The 15836-nt window shown below is 52.1% G+C and overlaps 1 protein-coding gene across 1 annotated transcript; it reads left to right on the top strand.

Annotated features, from left to right (window-relative positions):
- The first annotated feature begins 806 nt into the window (after positions 1 to 806).
- Positions 807 to 15836, top strand: RAD51D (RAD51 paralog D). The gene is made up of 10 exons (XM_037066657.1): positions 807 to 1043; positions 1388 to 1449; positions 1660 to 1778; positions 8431 to 8512; positions 8792 to 8926; positions 9434 to 9529; positions 13073 to 13163; positions 13291 to 13361; positions 14614 to 14781; positions 15215 to 15836. Exons 1-10 carry the CDS (start codon positions 962 to 964, stop codon positions 15296 to 15298), a joined length of 990 nt encoding a protein of 329 aa, XP_036922552.1. The 5' UTR covers positions 807 to 961; the 3' UTR covers positions 15299 to 15836.

The raw sequence follows: 15836 nt of genomic DNA, 5'->3' as shown, positions 1-15836 counted from the left end.
CAGCCCTGCCCTCGCAGGCTCTGTCACCTGCGGCTCGGTGACGGCACCTCTGGAGCCTGGGCTTCCTCGGGTGTGAAACAGCGATAGAAACAGCGCCCGCCTCCTTGGATTATGAGGAGACACCCCTGGAAGGTTCTTTTGTTTCTTCCGGAGGCTGAGGCAAAGGAGAGGATGTTTAAACTCACCAAATCTTATACTTTGTGTTCTATATACTCAGCATTTTTGTCTGTTTGTTCCTTTGTTTAGATGTTATTGGCCCCTTTCCCATAGCTCAGCTGTGCACCAAGGCTGCGGGTTAGATCCTGCGTCAGGGCACATAGGAGAACCTACCAAGGAAGGAACAAATGAGTGGAACGACAAAAATCGATCTTTCCCTCCCCCGTTCCTCTCTCTCTCTCTCTCTGAAATCAATCAACACAAATGTTATTTATTTAAAATGCACAAATCAAAGAAGCGGATGCCCTCTGTGTGTTCTTGGCACCCGTTACGTAATCTGTAGTATCCGATTGGCTTCCTCTTCGCTGCCTTGCCCTCACCAGTAGGTAGGTCCCTTGAAAATGGGGACGGTCAGTCTTCTGGAACTTTCTGGCCCAGCGTTTAGAACAGGGGATCACAGGTCGGTGTGCGTGCGTGTTTGGCGCGGACTCGGAGCGCACGTGGCGCCTGCAGGCGACGCAGGTCCGGGTGGAAATGCCCGGTGACTGGAGCGGTTCAGACTCGGCTGTTTCCGCCCCAACAACCTGCCGCACGAGGCCGCGCACCGCCTCTCACGGCCAGCAGATGGCGCTGCCGCTCCGGCTTTGGGGCCTGGAAGCCGGAAGCGGCGGCCGGGCGGGACTGGCGGGCCCAGGGCGCCGGGGACCCCACGTGGGGCTGGCTGCTCGCTCCGCGCCGCCTGCCCCCGATCCAGAAAGGCGCGCCGAGGCGTGTCTGGAGAGGGCGGCCCGGGGCCCCAGGGAACATGGGCGTGCTCAGGGCCGGCCTTTGCCCAGGCCTCACCCAGGACATGGTCCAGCTTCTGAGGAGCCACGGAATCAAAACAGGTGACCGCGTGCGCCTGCCACACAGCTGGGCACACCGCGGAGGCGGCCCCGCGGCTCTGGCATACCCGGGGGGCGGGCGTCCCCTCCCTCCTCTGCTCCCCACCCTTGGGGAGAGGCTCAGGGTGGTGGACGTGGTCGAGCCCAACTCCAAGCAGGGCAGAACCCCGACTGTGTGCCCCGCACCACACCTGGTCCTGCAGCTCTGTTAGTTCGCGCAGGCTTCCTAAGAGGGCCTGCCCCGAGGTAGAATTGTCACCCCATTTTACAGACGCGGCTGGGGGCGGGGGGAGCCAAGCATGGGAAGCCCCGCCCTTTCTGCCAATCAACCACACTTTTGTTTTCAGTGGCGGACCTGGTTTCCGCAGACCTGGAGGAGGTAGCCCAGAAATGTGGCTTGTCTTACAAGGTGAGCTGATGATCTCGTTCCAGACCTGGGCGTCTGCAAATATCTGTCCCCGAGCAAAGGGTTGCCAGAGATCCAGGAGTGGGGAGGGGCATATGGGACTCCGGGATGCCCCCTCCCTTGCCTGGTCATTGCTCATTCCTGAGTTCTGTGCTCTGCTCTGGGTTGAAGTGCCCCTGGCTCCGTCCTGAGCTGCCCCCACCCCTTTGGCAGGCCCTGGTTGCCCTGAGGCGGGTGCTGCTGGCTCAGTTCTCAGCTTTCCCCTTTAATGGCGCTGATCTCTACGAGGAACTGAAGACGTCCACTGCCATCCTGTCGACTGGCATTGGAAGGTTTGTATGTGTATTTTGGGAAGAAGGCGAGAGGCAGGAGGACATGGATGCTTCCAACTTGGCTTTAGTGCTTGAGTCTAGAGAGGGCGAGGTTTCTCAGGCAGGGGTGAGGGCAACATGGACCGATGGGCAGGGCTTCTGAGCTCTCTTGCTTACTACAGGGTTTGGTGACGTCGCACTCCCAACATTCTGGGACGCATCATTATTCGCTGGTGGGGCAGTGGAGGGGATGGGGGGCAGTCCTGTGGGCTGCAGGATGTTCGGCTGCATTCCTGAGCCTCTCTCCCCTGGATGCCGGTAGCACCTCCCCCCTCCCCGAGTTGTGCCGGTCAGAATCGCCCCTGGTTAATAACTGCTGCTCTGCAACTCGAGATGTCAGTATTTTGTTGTTATTCAGCAGCGGATCAGAGCAGCTCTTGGGCTCCCTGTCCTATTTCACTTAAGAATGGGACGAGAAAGAACAGGCGGGACTAGCACTTATCGAGATCCTCGTGTCTCCCAGCCCCTGAGGACAGGTTATACAGTCTCTTCAGTGTGCATTGGTGATTATTAACCCCTTGAGTTGAGCCCAGGAGGAGCAAGGGGTGGATTTGGGGGTGCAGCCCTGGGGTGCTTGATTCACGCCCCACACTCTGCTGCAGAAGGGGACGAGACTGTGAAGGAGCAGCTACATTCTGCTGTGCCTTTTGGAGAGGGGCGAGGTAGAAGATAACAGCCACCTTCTGACTGAGGGGTCTGACCCCTTTCCCCTCCTGCTGGTGAGGAATTGGGTGAAGAACTCTGCCACCACAGGGGTCTTCGGGCCAGTTTGGCCCTTGCTGCTTTCATGACACAGCCTCTCTGCATGGTCCACCCAGCGTGGTGCTCACGCTTCCTGCTTGGGGATCTGAGTCTGTTACCCATCACGCACCGGCTGATTGCCTCCTGGTTGCCAGCTACCTGCTGGCAGGCTCCTGCGCTTAAGGGAGTGTGAGGTGGAGACAAGCACAGTGAGCCCAACAGACAGGTGCGTGAAGGTGTGAGTGCAGCCTGCGGAGGGAGTGACGATTGACAGAGAGCAGACTCGGCCTTCAGGCTTGGGGAGCTTGTCAAACCAGCAAATTCAGGGGACGTGTTCAGGGAGCAGTCAGCTGGTACACCGGCAGGGCTGCAGCTGCAGTGGGGGCAGAGTGGTTCGGGAAGGTTCCGTGGGGGAGGTGGGCCTTGGGTGTTGAGGAAGAGTGGGCTTTCTCTGGGTGCTCACCAAGAACCGGGCACCATGCTTGTAGTTCATGACCACCACTGAGCACATTACAGTGCACACCACCAGTCAGCAGGCGAGGCAGCGGGGACTCCGGTTCAGTGGCTTGCTCGAGGTCGTGCAGCCAGTAAGTGGCAGAGCAGGCACTTGAAGTCAGCTGTCACATGCCTAGGTCCAAAAACCTGACTGTGACTTGTCTGCCCTGTTTCCTCCTTCGAGGCAGGAGGAGGGCTGTACTGTGAAAGCAGGGCTACAGGCAGTGTGGTGGAGGTGTGCGGGGTGCCCGGGACCCGGGAGGCTGGCAGGAGAGAGGCCAAGGAGGGGCCTGGTGGCGCTGGGCTGCGTGGGTCAGGTCTCAGGCAGGTGACAGTGGGGGATGCACTGAAGAGAAGGTGAGACGGGCCTTCCTACCGGGTGGGACGAGGCTGTGAAGAATCAGAGATGGCTGCCCAGGTTTCGGCCTTCCTCGTGCGGATCTGTGGGCAGTTCGTGGATGTGACTTTAAAATTTCTTAAATTAATTTTAGAGAGATGGAGCGGGGGAGAGAGAGAGGTCGATATGTTGTTCCGCTTATTGATTCATTCATTGGTCGATTCTAGTACGTGTCCTGACCGGGGATCAAACCTGCAACCTTGGTGTATTAGGACAACACTCGAACTAACTGAGCTACCCAGCCAGGGTTGCATATGACTTTTATTTTTTAAAGATTTTGTTTATTTACTTTTTTAGAGAGAGGGGAAGGGAGGGAGAAAGAAGGTGAGAAACATCAGTGTGTGAGAGATACATGGCTGCCTCTCATACACTCTCCCAGTCGGGGACCTGACTGGGAATTGAACCAGCAGCCTTTCAGTTAACAGGCTGGTGCTCAATCCGCTGAGTTCAATCCAGCCAGGGCCGGATGTGACTTTTAAAAGGGAAGGGGAAGGGAAGTTCTTTAGCCAGAAATTTGGGAAATGCTCCATTAGCCCAAATTAAAGAGGTTTTTCTGCCGTAGGCCTTCTCAGAGCCTTCGGTACCGATGTCCCTCGGGGATCTTTGTCAGGGACAGTGAAGCACAGAGCGGAGCTCGGAAGAAGCTCTGTGGGTTGGGGGATGTGGGTGGTTTCTTGAAGGCCAGAGCAATGTCTTGTCTGGCTCTGTATCTCCCTCGTCTTAGAATAAGGCCTTCAGGAAATTGGCGGGGACTCAGGCAATGTTCGAATGAGTGGCTGATAGATTGCCTAAAAGTCAAATCAGAGGGAAAGGTGGAGAGTAAACCCCCGAAGCCATTTGTATTCAGACCAAGTGGTAGGTAAATCCCAGGTGTTCTGCTCCATGAAGCCGGCTGGGGGGGGGGGGGTCTGTCTCCATGCGCACCTGCCCAGTTAGAGGTGATTGGCAGGAAAGCCCTCGAGGAGGTGGGAGATGTGGAAGAAACACCGGTGAGAAGGTGCCGGGAGGTGGGTTTGGGAATTGCTTAGGCAGAGAGGCCCTCACTGCTGGGATTGTGCTCGATTCTTGGCTGGAGAGTCGCGGCCAGCGGTTTAGAATCTGCACATTTGAATCACCTGGGCAGCTTAGGAAACATTTAGACCTGTGTCCTACCTGACTTAGCTGCCCTAAGCCAGGGGTTCCCAGACCCGTCCTCACGTGACGATCACCTGGGAGCTTTTTTCCGAATGGATTAATTTTTGTTACAAATTCATCCATTGTAAGAGCTTTATAAAAATTGATAGCAGAGCATTATAAAAATTGTTTCAATAACAGTATTTTTCTGTTTATAAGTAAGGCACACTTAATACATAATAGATACATAATAGATAATGTGCAGTAGATACACAATACATGATGGATAACGTGCAACACACCAGAACACAAAGAAGAAATAAAAACGTCTCAGTCAGCGATTTCAGCTTCTTTGGGTTCCTACAGGTATTTGCTCTGGGAGACTCATGTCAGGTAGCGCACACACTGCCACCCCTTTTTGGCTTCACGTTGTCTGCGATGTCTTAACGTTTCCCCAGTGTCTTTAAAAAGTCTTCAAATCATCTTGATGGTCCTATAATATTATGTAATATGTGTAAATCACAATTTACCCATAATTATCCAACCAGTCACCAATGTGGAAATTTCCAGCTTTCCTCCTATAATTCATTCTTTCAAGAATATTTATTTCATTTTTTTAGGAACACTTATTAAGTGCTTACTTCAAACAGACCAAAACCCAAGCAAGCCTCCACCGACAATTTAATCGCCCTCTCTAGGGGCGGACCAGCTCTGATGGTTAAAAGGGGCAGCTGATCCCTGCCCCCTTTTAAACCCCCTTTGGTGACTGTAATAGGTAGGCAGGATCGAGACTCACTGGCCTGCTGGTTTTCTTTTTCAAACCGAGTGTGCATCCCAATGCCCCGGAAGCTCCGCTGAGACTCGGATGCTGTCTCCATCGCCAGGCGGGGCCCGAGAGTGTGCATTTCTTAGCAGGTCCCGGGTTGGGGACGTGGGAGAGGGGCGTGCTGGTCTGGGGGCCACACCGGGGGAAGCACTGCTGTCACGGGACGGGGGTTCTCTGATCGCAGTGGGGGAAAGGGGATCCCCGAGCTGTAGGGCCTGGGTGCCTTTTCAGACAGGCACTTATTAAACAGACAGGGTGAGCACAGTTGTCCCAAGGAGACACAGGGCTGCAGTGGTGACCAGAGCGTTTCAACTGGAGGGGGGCCTGTGGTTACAATCACAGGGTCCCCGGAACTGAAATCGACTGGGTGCTTACTAAGGTGCTAGTTGGCCTATACAGAGCAGTCGTGGGAGGTCTTCAGAACTGTTTTGGGGGCTGGCACCTGCGCAGGGAAGTGCAGGGGTAGGAGAAGGATGCTTGTGGTCAGGACGTGGTGGCCCTGGTACAGGCTCTGGTGGAGGAGGAGGATCTTCAGCCTGTGGGTTGGGCAGCGCGTGGAGGCTGGTTAGTTGTCTGCGTCATGGTGGTTCAAGGACAGAACTTGGATTAGGAACTGGCTGTGTCCTGAGTTTTATCCCAAGACTTCCGCAGCCAGAGAGCTGCCGATAACAGGGACTAAACAGCACGGTCCCATCGCTCACTTCTCTGGGCACAGTTACTACAGGGCTCCTGGGTTTCGGGGTGCCAGCGTTGGGGTGTGATAGTGAGCGAGGCCCAGCTCTTGCCGCAGGGGGTTCTGGGCCGAATGGGGAAGGCAGACAAAAACAAGCAAACAGAAAATAATTCCAAACCCTAGAACTGCCAGTACTAAGTGAACTCAGCAAGGTCGCAGGATGTAAGAGTAACCTAAAAATCAATTGCGTTTCTATACACTCAAAATGAACATGTGGAAATGAATGTTAGAAACACAATACCATTTAAAATTGCTTCCAAGACGGTGAAACACATAGCTCTCCACCTAGCAAAACAGGGATGGGATCTGCGCGTGAACATGAAAAATTGCTGACGAAGGAAATGAAAGAGGACCCGAGCGAACGGAGGGGCATTTGTGGGTCAGGGGACGGAACATCGCAGAGGTACCAGTTCTCCCGAGAGTGATCGATAGCTTCGGTGCAGTTCCTACCAAAACCCCAGCAAGGCTGTCTGTAGAAGTAGGCTTATTCTCATCATTTTATGGAAGAGCCAATGGCCTAGAACAGCTAAAACAGTTTTGAAAAAGAAGAATAAAGGTGCAGGAATCACTCTCCCAAACAGTAAGGCTGACCATATAGCTGCAGTAATCAAGACAAATGCATCATTGCGGAGAGACAGACGTACAGATCGATGGAGTGGAATAGAGGATCCAGAAATAGACCCCAGGTGTGTCCGGCTGATTTTTGACCAAGGGGCAGAAGCATGCCAGCGGAGGAGCAATGCGGCCTTTTGAACAAAGGGAGCTGGAGCTATTGAGCATCCCAGGGAATAAATAGATGAACCAAAAATTGAAAATGGGTCATGGACTTCGATGTACAACTTTAAGCTATTAATCTTTTAGAACAAAACAGGAGAAAAACCTTTGGGAACTAGGGGGAGGCCAAGAGTTCTTAGATTTGAAATGAAAGTGTTGAGCAGTAAAATCCTTAGTTTTTTACATAAGAAAGTCAAAATTAAACACTAATTGCAAGTATGAACTTTTACTCTGCAAAAGAGGATGAAAAAACAAGCTATGAAGTCGGGGAAATATTTTAAAGCCACGTAGCCAACAAAGTACTTGCATCTAGAATATATAAAAAATTCTTAAGCCTCGTAGTAACGCCATCTAATTAGACAATGGGCCAGAGGCATGAACAGACACTCACCAGAGGGGCATACAGGTGGCCAAGAAAAGGATGTTCAGCATCATTATTCGTTGGGGAAATGCCAATTAAAACCATTCTCCTATTAGAATGGCTAAAATAAGCAATGATAACACCAAATGCTGGTGAGGGTGCGGGGAAACTGGATCACTCATACGTTGCTAGTGGAAAAGTAAAATGGCATAGCCACTCTGGAAATAGTGGTTTCCTATAAAATTAATACGCACTTACTTTACATCCCAGCCACGTAGTCTTGGGCATTTATTCCAGAGCCATAAAAACTTAGGTTTACGCAAAATCTGTACACAAATGTTCATAGCGGCTCTATTTATAATCGTGCCCAACTGTCAACAGCTAAAATGCCCTCCGGTGGGTGGACCGTTAAATGAACTTGGTACATCCATACCATGGCTCGCCTCCCAGGGACAGCACGGGGCAGACTGGCAACCCCCACAACAGCCTGGGTGGGTCTCAGCGGAACGGTGCTGAGCCAGGAAGCCAGTCGCAGAGGTCACGTGCTTTACGATTCTATGTATGCGACCTTCTTGAAGTAACAATGTAGAGGTGGAGAACGGGTTGGTGGTCGCCAGGGGCGGGAGGCTAGGCATAGGGGAGGGATGTGGTTGTCACAGGGTAGCACAAGGGAGCCTTGTAAGGCTGGCAATGTTCTGTGTCGTGACTGTGGTGTTCACACAATCATTCGTGGAGACGTGTGGTCAGAGGGCGCAGAACCCTACACACAGACACACGTGAAGGGAACACTGCGAATCGGAATAAGCTCTGTGGACTCTGTCAATGTCAGTTGCTGATACTGCACTGAAGCACAGTTCCTCGCATCGTGCAGGGCACTGCCCTTGGGGAAAGCAAGGTGAAGGGTACATGGGACCTCCCTGTGCATTTTTTGCAACTTCCTGTGAATCTGTCTATAATTATTTCAAAGTGAAAAACATGGTAAATATTATCAAGGAAAACCCCGGGGGCTGAGATGGGGCGGCAGGGACCTCTGCGGAGGATGGTTTTTAAGCCACTGTCTCAGCACACAGCCAGCGCTTGGAAGGAATGTCGTGTTTTTCTTCTTGGCTACTACCCCCCCCCCCACTCTCCAGTCCCCCGGGTTGATTCTCTTCCTTCCTCTTCTGCCATCAGCCTAGACAAACTGCTTGATGCTGGTCTCTACACCGGAGAAGTGACTGAAATCGTGGGAGCCCCAGGTAGCGGCAAAACCCAGGTAACAGGAGCGGCTGGCAGCCAGGAGGATTGGGGGAGGTAGGTGTGTGGTCCTGGAACCCCCCTGCACCCCTCGTGCACTGCCCCCACCCCGGCCCAGGGAAGCTTTGGCAGGTAGCATGTGATTCAGAGCTTGGAAGAGAGAAGGTGAGTGGGGAGGAGTGGGCCTTGAACTTGGCCCCTTCTTGTCCCTGGGATCTGAACTAGAGCTGGTGGGGAGCTCCCATTCGGGACAGTCCTTGAGGGATCCAGTTCACCCAGAGCCTTGTCCCTAACTTAGGTGTGTCTTTGTGTGGCCGCAAATGTGGCCCATGGCCTGCAGCAGGACGTCCTGTACGTTGATTCCAATGGAGGGCTGACGGCCTCCCGCATCCTCCAGCTACTTCAGGCGAGAACCCTGGACGAGGGAGAGCAGGTAAGGGGCAGGGGTGTTGGACTCCTCTGAAGCTCGGACACGAAGACCCCCGTTACCCTTACATTGTAAGAATGTTGGCCATTTAGAGGAATAGCTCTTTCTGGGTTTGAAACTTGCTGCTCTATCAATACTGTATTCGTCAAGCCTCCCTGTTATGACCCCGTCCCAGCTTGGATTCTACCCACACTGCCCTCCAGGGGAGCCAGCTCCCTGCATGCCTCAGTTCAGGCCTGGCGAACGCCCAGCATCGCTGATTCTGCCCCATTTCTTGCCCATGGCAGACACCACTAATTAGTCCGTGCACTCTTTCCCACTGTGCCCGGACTTGGCTTCGCAGCTCAGCACCCAGGCAGCCACCACAGTGACAGCTGGCCCCTGAGACAAAGCCCGCTTGCCTTCCTGGGCACCAGTCCTTCCCTCCAGATGCCTGTTCCTGCTCAGCCTCAAAGTCCCCCTTCATCTTGCTTGGCCCTGCTCCCTCTAATCCGGAGCCCCCTCGTCTCTCAGGCAGCAGCTCTCCGGAGAATCCAGGTGGTGCGTGCCTTTGACCTCTTCCAGGTGTTGGATGTGCTGCAGGACCTCCGAGGTGCTATGGCCCAGCAGGTGAGCCTGTTGCTCTGCCCCTCCCTGCTCTGGTGCTGGCTGCTGTTCGTGGGCAGGTGCCCTATTAGAGACTTGCTGGAGATGCAGATGCGCAGTCTGGCGACTCCAGCTGTGCTTGATGGGGTTCAGAGCGCCTCCTTGTTGACGTGTTCCTCCTGCCCACTAGACAGTAACCCCTTGAGTACAAGGATGGTGTTGCATTCATCTCTGCAGCCCCCATGGGACCAGTTTTCAGCTGCATATAATAGAGTGTGGCTGCCAGACACTCACGCTTCGAGGACATCTGAGGACCTCCAATGTGTCTGGGGCTCGGCAGGGCCACATCATTAGGGCTCTGGGCTGGTGTGTCCGACTCTCTTGCTCTCCCCTCTCATCATTGCAGAGTGGCTTGCCCTTGCTCTAGCCTCTTGTTTTTATACATCCACATCCACGTTCAGGGCGGTGAGAACAGATATTGGGTTGGCCAAAATGTCTGTTCAGTGTTTTCCGTAAGATAAAAGACACATTTTTCATTTTCACCAATAACTTTGTTGAGTTGGATATTTTGAGTATATCGGCTATCTCCTGCTATTGGCTCCTAGTGGGCAGAGGCCAGGGGTGCTGCTAAACATCTTCCAACGCATAAGGCAGCCCCACAGCAAAGAATTATTTGGCCAGAATATCTGTAGTACCAAGAAACTTCGCAAACTGTTTTGACAGGTTCAACCCGTCACAGCACCTTCTCCATTCACTGCACAAATCTTTTTCTGCATTTCAGTTGTGTGTTTACCTTTCTTAGCATAATAAATTATAACACACCAAAAATATTGCATATTTTCTTCCATCTTCAATATTAAAATGGATGCACAAAAGCTCACCCATTTTGACGGGCTTTTTAATGCACGTGGACATGACGGCCGTCACAGTGCCGTCTAACGCACTTGTTTCAAATGAAGGTAAAGACAACTAAGCACTTCCAGAGCCTTTGTACAAAAAAAAAACTAAGTGAACTTACTGGCCAACCCAGTGCTTTGTAATCCCTTCACTTTTCAACCCTTCCCCACAACCCCCCTCCCGCTGAGTAACTGTCAAAATGTTCTCTGTCTCTGTGAGTCTGATTTCAGTCTGCGTGTTGTTTATTTTGTGTTTTAGATTCCACATATAGGTGAAATCATGTGATGTTTCTCTTTCTCTGTCTGACTTAATTCACTCAGCACAGTACCTTCTAGGGCCATCCATGTTGTTGCAGGTGGCAAGGTTTCATTCTTTTTTAAAAAATATTTTTATTTATTTACTTTTTAAACAGTTGTTTTTTAAAAAAGTTTATTTATTTATCTTTAGAGAGGAAGAGAAGGAGAGAAGGAGAGAAATATCAATGTATGGTTGCCTCTCGTGTGTCCCCTACTGGAGACCTGGCCTGCATCCCAGGCATGTGCCCTGACCGGGAATCGAACCAGTGACCCTTTGCTTCACAGGCCCATGCTCAATCCACTGGGCTACACCAGCCAGGGCTCATTCTTTTTTCTTTTAGTGGCTGAGTCATATTTTATTGTGTATGTGCACAACTTCTTTATCCACTCTCCTGCTGATGGACATTTAGATCGCTTCCGTATCTTAGCCATCGTAAATAATGCTGCGGTGACTATATCATGCATATGTCTTTTCAACTTAGTGTTTTGGGTTTTTTCAGATAAATACCTAGAAGTGGGATTGCTGGGTCCTTCATTGTCTTTTGTTACAGCATTTTTAAAAAAAATTAAATATTTTATTTATTTATTTTTAGAGAGGGGAAGGGAGAAAAAGAGGGAGAGAGACATCAGTGCATGGTTGCCTCTCACGCACCCTCTACTGGGGACCTGGCCCCCAACCCAGCCACGTGCCTGACTGGGAATTGAACCAGTGACCCTTTGGTTCGCGGGCCTGTGCTCAATCCACTGAGCCACACCAGCCAGGGCCAGGTGCAGTCTTTCATAACATAACATAATCATAGGAGTGATGTCTCATTCCCTTTGCCATATAACACAGCCTGATTAAGACAGTGACTCTCCAAGACCTTTGACATTTTATTAGTCAGAGAAAGTCCCAGGGCTCATCCATGGTCAAGGGGAGGGCGTTGCTTATACAAGGGCTTGAGAACCTAAAGGTAGGGAACTCAGGGGTCACCCTCCGGTCTCCCTGCCACAGATGACCTGATAGCTCCCCAGCTACGAGCAGGGCAGGGCTTGCTGTCCCATCATAGCCAGAGACTGCGACCTGCTCTCCCAGAAGGTGAGGCGGGCTAAGCCAGTTTCAGTTCTACCTTCTCTCTTTTTTGCCGTCCTGTCTTAGATAAGCTGCTGACTGGCCAAGAGTGAGTAAGTAGGAGATGAAGGAAAACATTCCAAAGAAAGAGTAGACAATGCTGACTATCCCAGATTCGGCTGACATGAAGTGAAAAACAAAGTTGAGGAAACAGAATCAGCAAATGACTTGGATGTAAGAAGTAAGGGAACCCTGGCTGCTGTGGCTTGGTGGATTGAGCACCAGCCTGTGAACTGACGGCTCAGCAGTTCAATACCCAGTCAGGAGGGCACGTGTCTGGGTTGCAGGCCAGGTCCCCCCTTGGGGGCGTGCGGGAGGCAGCTGATCAGTGTATCTCTCCCACATTCCTCTCCCTCTCATTCTCCCGTGCTTCCCCTCTCTCTAAAAATAAATAAGTAAAACCCTGAAAAAATAAAAAGAAGAGGTAAGGGAAAAGGGAAGCATCGAAGACAGTTTAGGTCCAGGAAACCGGGAGGATGCTAATGCTTGTGTAGAGACAAAAAATTGTGGTTTTAACAGATGGCTGTCTAGATAAGTCTATATTTGGAACCATTTTCGATAAGGAAGATGAGCCCTAGAGGCAGAGCTTGAGGGATACTGTGAAGTAAAGAGAAAACTAAACTCACTGGAAGTTAGGGATTTGGGGGGTAAGCAGGAGAGGGGAAAGAGCGGCCTGAGGAGATGGTGGGGGCTGGCCAAGAGGAGGAAGACAGCCACTAAGAAAATCCTTGACCATGCCCTGGCTGATGTGGCTCAGTGGATTGAGTACTGGCCTGAGAACCAAAGGGTGGCTGGTTCGATTCCCAGTCCAGGCACATGCCCGGGTTGTGGGTCAGGTCTCCAATGGGGGGACGCTCAAGAGGCAACCACGCTTGATGTTTCTCTCTCTTTCCCTTCTCTTCTCTCTAAAAATAAATACATAAAATATTTTTAAAAAAAGAAAAAGAAAATCCTTGGTCAGGGGCCACAACACTCTGAACAGGGAATTCTCAAATTTCATTAGCTCAGGCTACCTGGGATGTCCTGTGATTTAAACCCTCTCTGTCCACCCAGGTATTCAGTAAAATCTGTTAGGCGTACATATGGGATTAGGGAAAAGACATTTGCTGAAATTTGGTGGCGCCTGGGGCTTGTGTGTGGGGTCAGGGAAGGTTCTTACCAGTTTGTGGGACGAGCAAGCTTGTCTGCTACCCGGAGGCCTCTAGGGAGCCCTCTAGAGGCCAAGTGGCTCAGCATCACCCCGGCTTCCCCCCAACTGCTTAGGTGAGCGATTCTTCAGGGACTGTGAAGGTGGTGATTGTGGACTCTGTCACCGCTGTGGTCTCCCCACTTCTGGGAGGTCAGCAGAGGGAAGGTGAGTGCTGTGTGTGGCAGGGCCCAGGGTCAGGGATGTGGTCCCGTCTCCTAGCTCTGGGGTCCAGCCTCCAGCCGGCCCAGCCCCGGCTGCCCCCTGCCCTCCTCCTCTGCTTCTCCTCCTCCAGGCTTGGCCTTGATGATGCAGCTGGCCCAAGAGCTGAAGACCCTGGCCCGGGACCTTGGCGTGGCAGTGGTGGTGAGGCAGTGCGCTTGGCCAGCCGTGCATGTCTCACCCGTCAATGCTGGGCTGTCCCCAGGGGGAAGAGGAACGGGGTTTCTAGCCATAGCTAGAAACTTTTGCCCTTAAATAGAAGCTTCTTTATTTCCCTTAAACGGCAGCTTCTGAGCTGCCAAGCGGCCCTTTAGGAAAGGGTCACAACGCAGCTTCCCTGGGTCATCCAGAGCTGTGGACCAGGAGGGGGTGGGTCCACAAGCAGCCAAGCAACCAGGGGCGGTCTTGTTTCTCCTTTTACTTTAACTGAGGGGAACTCACATGGAGTGAGTGCTGCTTGATTGAAGTTTGGCCGCCATTGTGCCAGTCTTGTCACCCACGGCAGTCCTGTCACCGAGTGTCCGTTTCTCTCAGCCCCGAACCCCTGCCCCAGACGGTCACTTGTCCGGCTTCTGTCCCCCCCGGTTTTGCCTTTTCTCAAAGCTTCATAGAAAGGGACCGGACCTTTTTGCTTTTAAAATGAGATTTTCTGCTTATGGAGTAATTTCTTACAAGTCTGCATGCTTCTCCTAGGGAGGGTAAAAAATAAATGTAAGAGTCAAATCTATACTCAGTCGCCACCTCTGCAGAAACCGTATTTTTACATATGTCCGCAGAACCTTCTTTCTCTGCGCACATATGTTAAAAGCACATACATGTGCTTTTAACCAAGTTTCCAAAAAGACTGTAACTGTGTTAAGAAAAAATAACTTACCATTTCATTGTTTTTCATGTCTTTAAAGAATCTTCCAGAATGCCATTTTTAGCAGTTACACATTACCTTGTTTAAACCTGTGTTACAGGGTTTTCTTACCCGCGACCAGCCCAGGCAGAGTAGAGCTGACCACCCAGATCAGGAACCCCTTTCCAGACCGATGCCCCCCCGACACGTGGATGGACATGGTCTCAGGATGCCCATCCGTGGGGGTGTCGGCTTGAGCCCACCCGTGGCCTCCCTTAGGAAGCGCACACAGCACGTCTGCTTGTTCCCAGACACGTGCCCATCAGTTTTGTTGGCGTCAAGCCTGAGACATCGTGGTTTGGGGGAGAGAACTGTGCACGAGTCCGGAGCCCAGGGTTCTAGGTCAAGGCAGGCTGTGGATGAGTTACGGAGCCTCGGGGAAGGCGTTTCTCCTCACGGGCCTCTCGACCCCACCTGTGAAATGAAGCAGTAGGGGCAGGTGTCCCCCCCCACTAGCATTTTGCATCTGTAAGCCTTTGACTCTTTCTGCTGCAGGTGACCAACCACATGACCCGAGACAGGGACAGCGGGAAGCTCAGACCCGCGCTGGGCCGCTCCTGGAGCTTTGTGCCCAGCACGCGGGTGGTCCTGGCTGGCGGCGGCGAAGGAGCCGGGGCACCAGGCAGTCCGCGCACCATGTGTCTGACCAAATCTCCCCGTCTGGTGAGCCGGTCCCAGGGGCAAAGAAAGCTAATAATAGTAATACTGCCAAATAACAATAAAACCAAGCCCTGGCAGGGTAGTTCAGTTGGTTAGAGTGTTAGAGTGTTGTCCCGATACTCCAAGGTTATGGGTTCTAGCCCCCGTCAGGGCACATACAAGAAACAACCAATGAATACACAGGTGGAACAACAAATCAGTGTTTCTCTCTCTTACTCTCTCTTTCTCGCTCTCTCACTCTCTTCCTCTGTATCGCTAAAAATCAATAAGTTATAATAATAAAACTAAAAAAATGACCTGGGCCCTCAAGGGTGGTTTCTATGCCCATAGATATCTTACAGAGAAAGTCTTGGGTGCTGAGACCTTGCAACCGAATTGGCTACCCACTTGGGTTGCTTGACTCAAAAACTGACCCTTCCCTCCTGCCTTTTCCCAGCCAACAGGTTTCCAGGAGACGGTGGACATTGGGGCCTGGGGGACTCTGGAGCAGAGTCCAGCACGACAGGGAGAGCAGATATGACTGTGCTGGTGACTGGGAAGGAGAGAGACCTCAAGGCCCCCTGCTGTCCTGTGCTGGAACACTTCTGTCCGCTGCCGCGTTGGGGCCGCAGGAGAAGCTCTCGGGCTGGGCGGGGAGACACCTCAGTTTCCTCAGCTTCTCTGTCCGTGGGAACACACAGAGCCCTGGCGAGAGAGGACACCATGGTGGACAGACCCGGGAATTCCTTCTGGAGCCAAGTTCTCTTCCCCATTTCTCCCACGTGTGTTTCTGGTGGGAGCCAAGTGCACCCCGGCCTGGTGACTCCCCAAAGGAACGCACCGTTGACAGGACGGAAGACCCTTGCGCGTCACCACCCTACCTGCCCTCCATCCTTACACGGGGCCGAACCACAAAGCTTGCCTTTGCTTCTCTCTCTCTTTTTTTTTTTTTTTTTGCCTCCGTAAAATGAGGCTGTCTTCCCCTTAGCTCTGTCTTTGAGTTCCTGAGTTGCGGTAACCTTGTAAATGTAAAGCTCTTTTTCCACCTGTGTTCTGCTCTTAAAAATGTCAGAAGGAAA

The sequence above is a fragment of the Sturnira hondurensis genome, unplaced genomic scaffold (genome assembly GCF_014824575.4).
Source record: "Sturnira hondurensis isolate 20B ecotype Veracruz unplaced genomic scaffold, ASM1482457v3 Scaffold0001221, whole genome shotgun sequence".
NCBI lineage: Eukaryota > Metazoa > Chordata > Mammalia > Chiroptera > Phyllostomidae > Sturnira > Sturnira hondurensis.
Note: the sequence above shows the minus strand (reverse complement) of the source record. Positions and strands in the feature narration are given on the sequence as shown.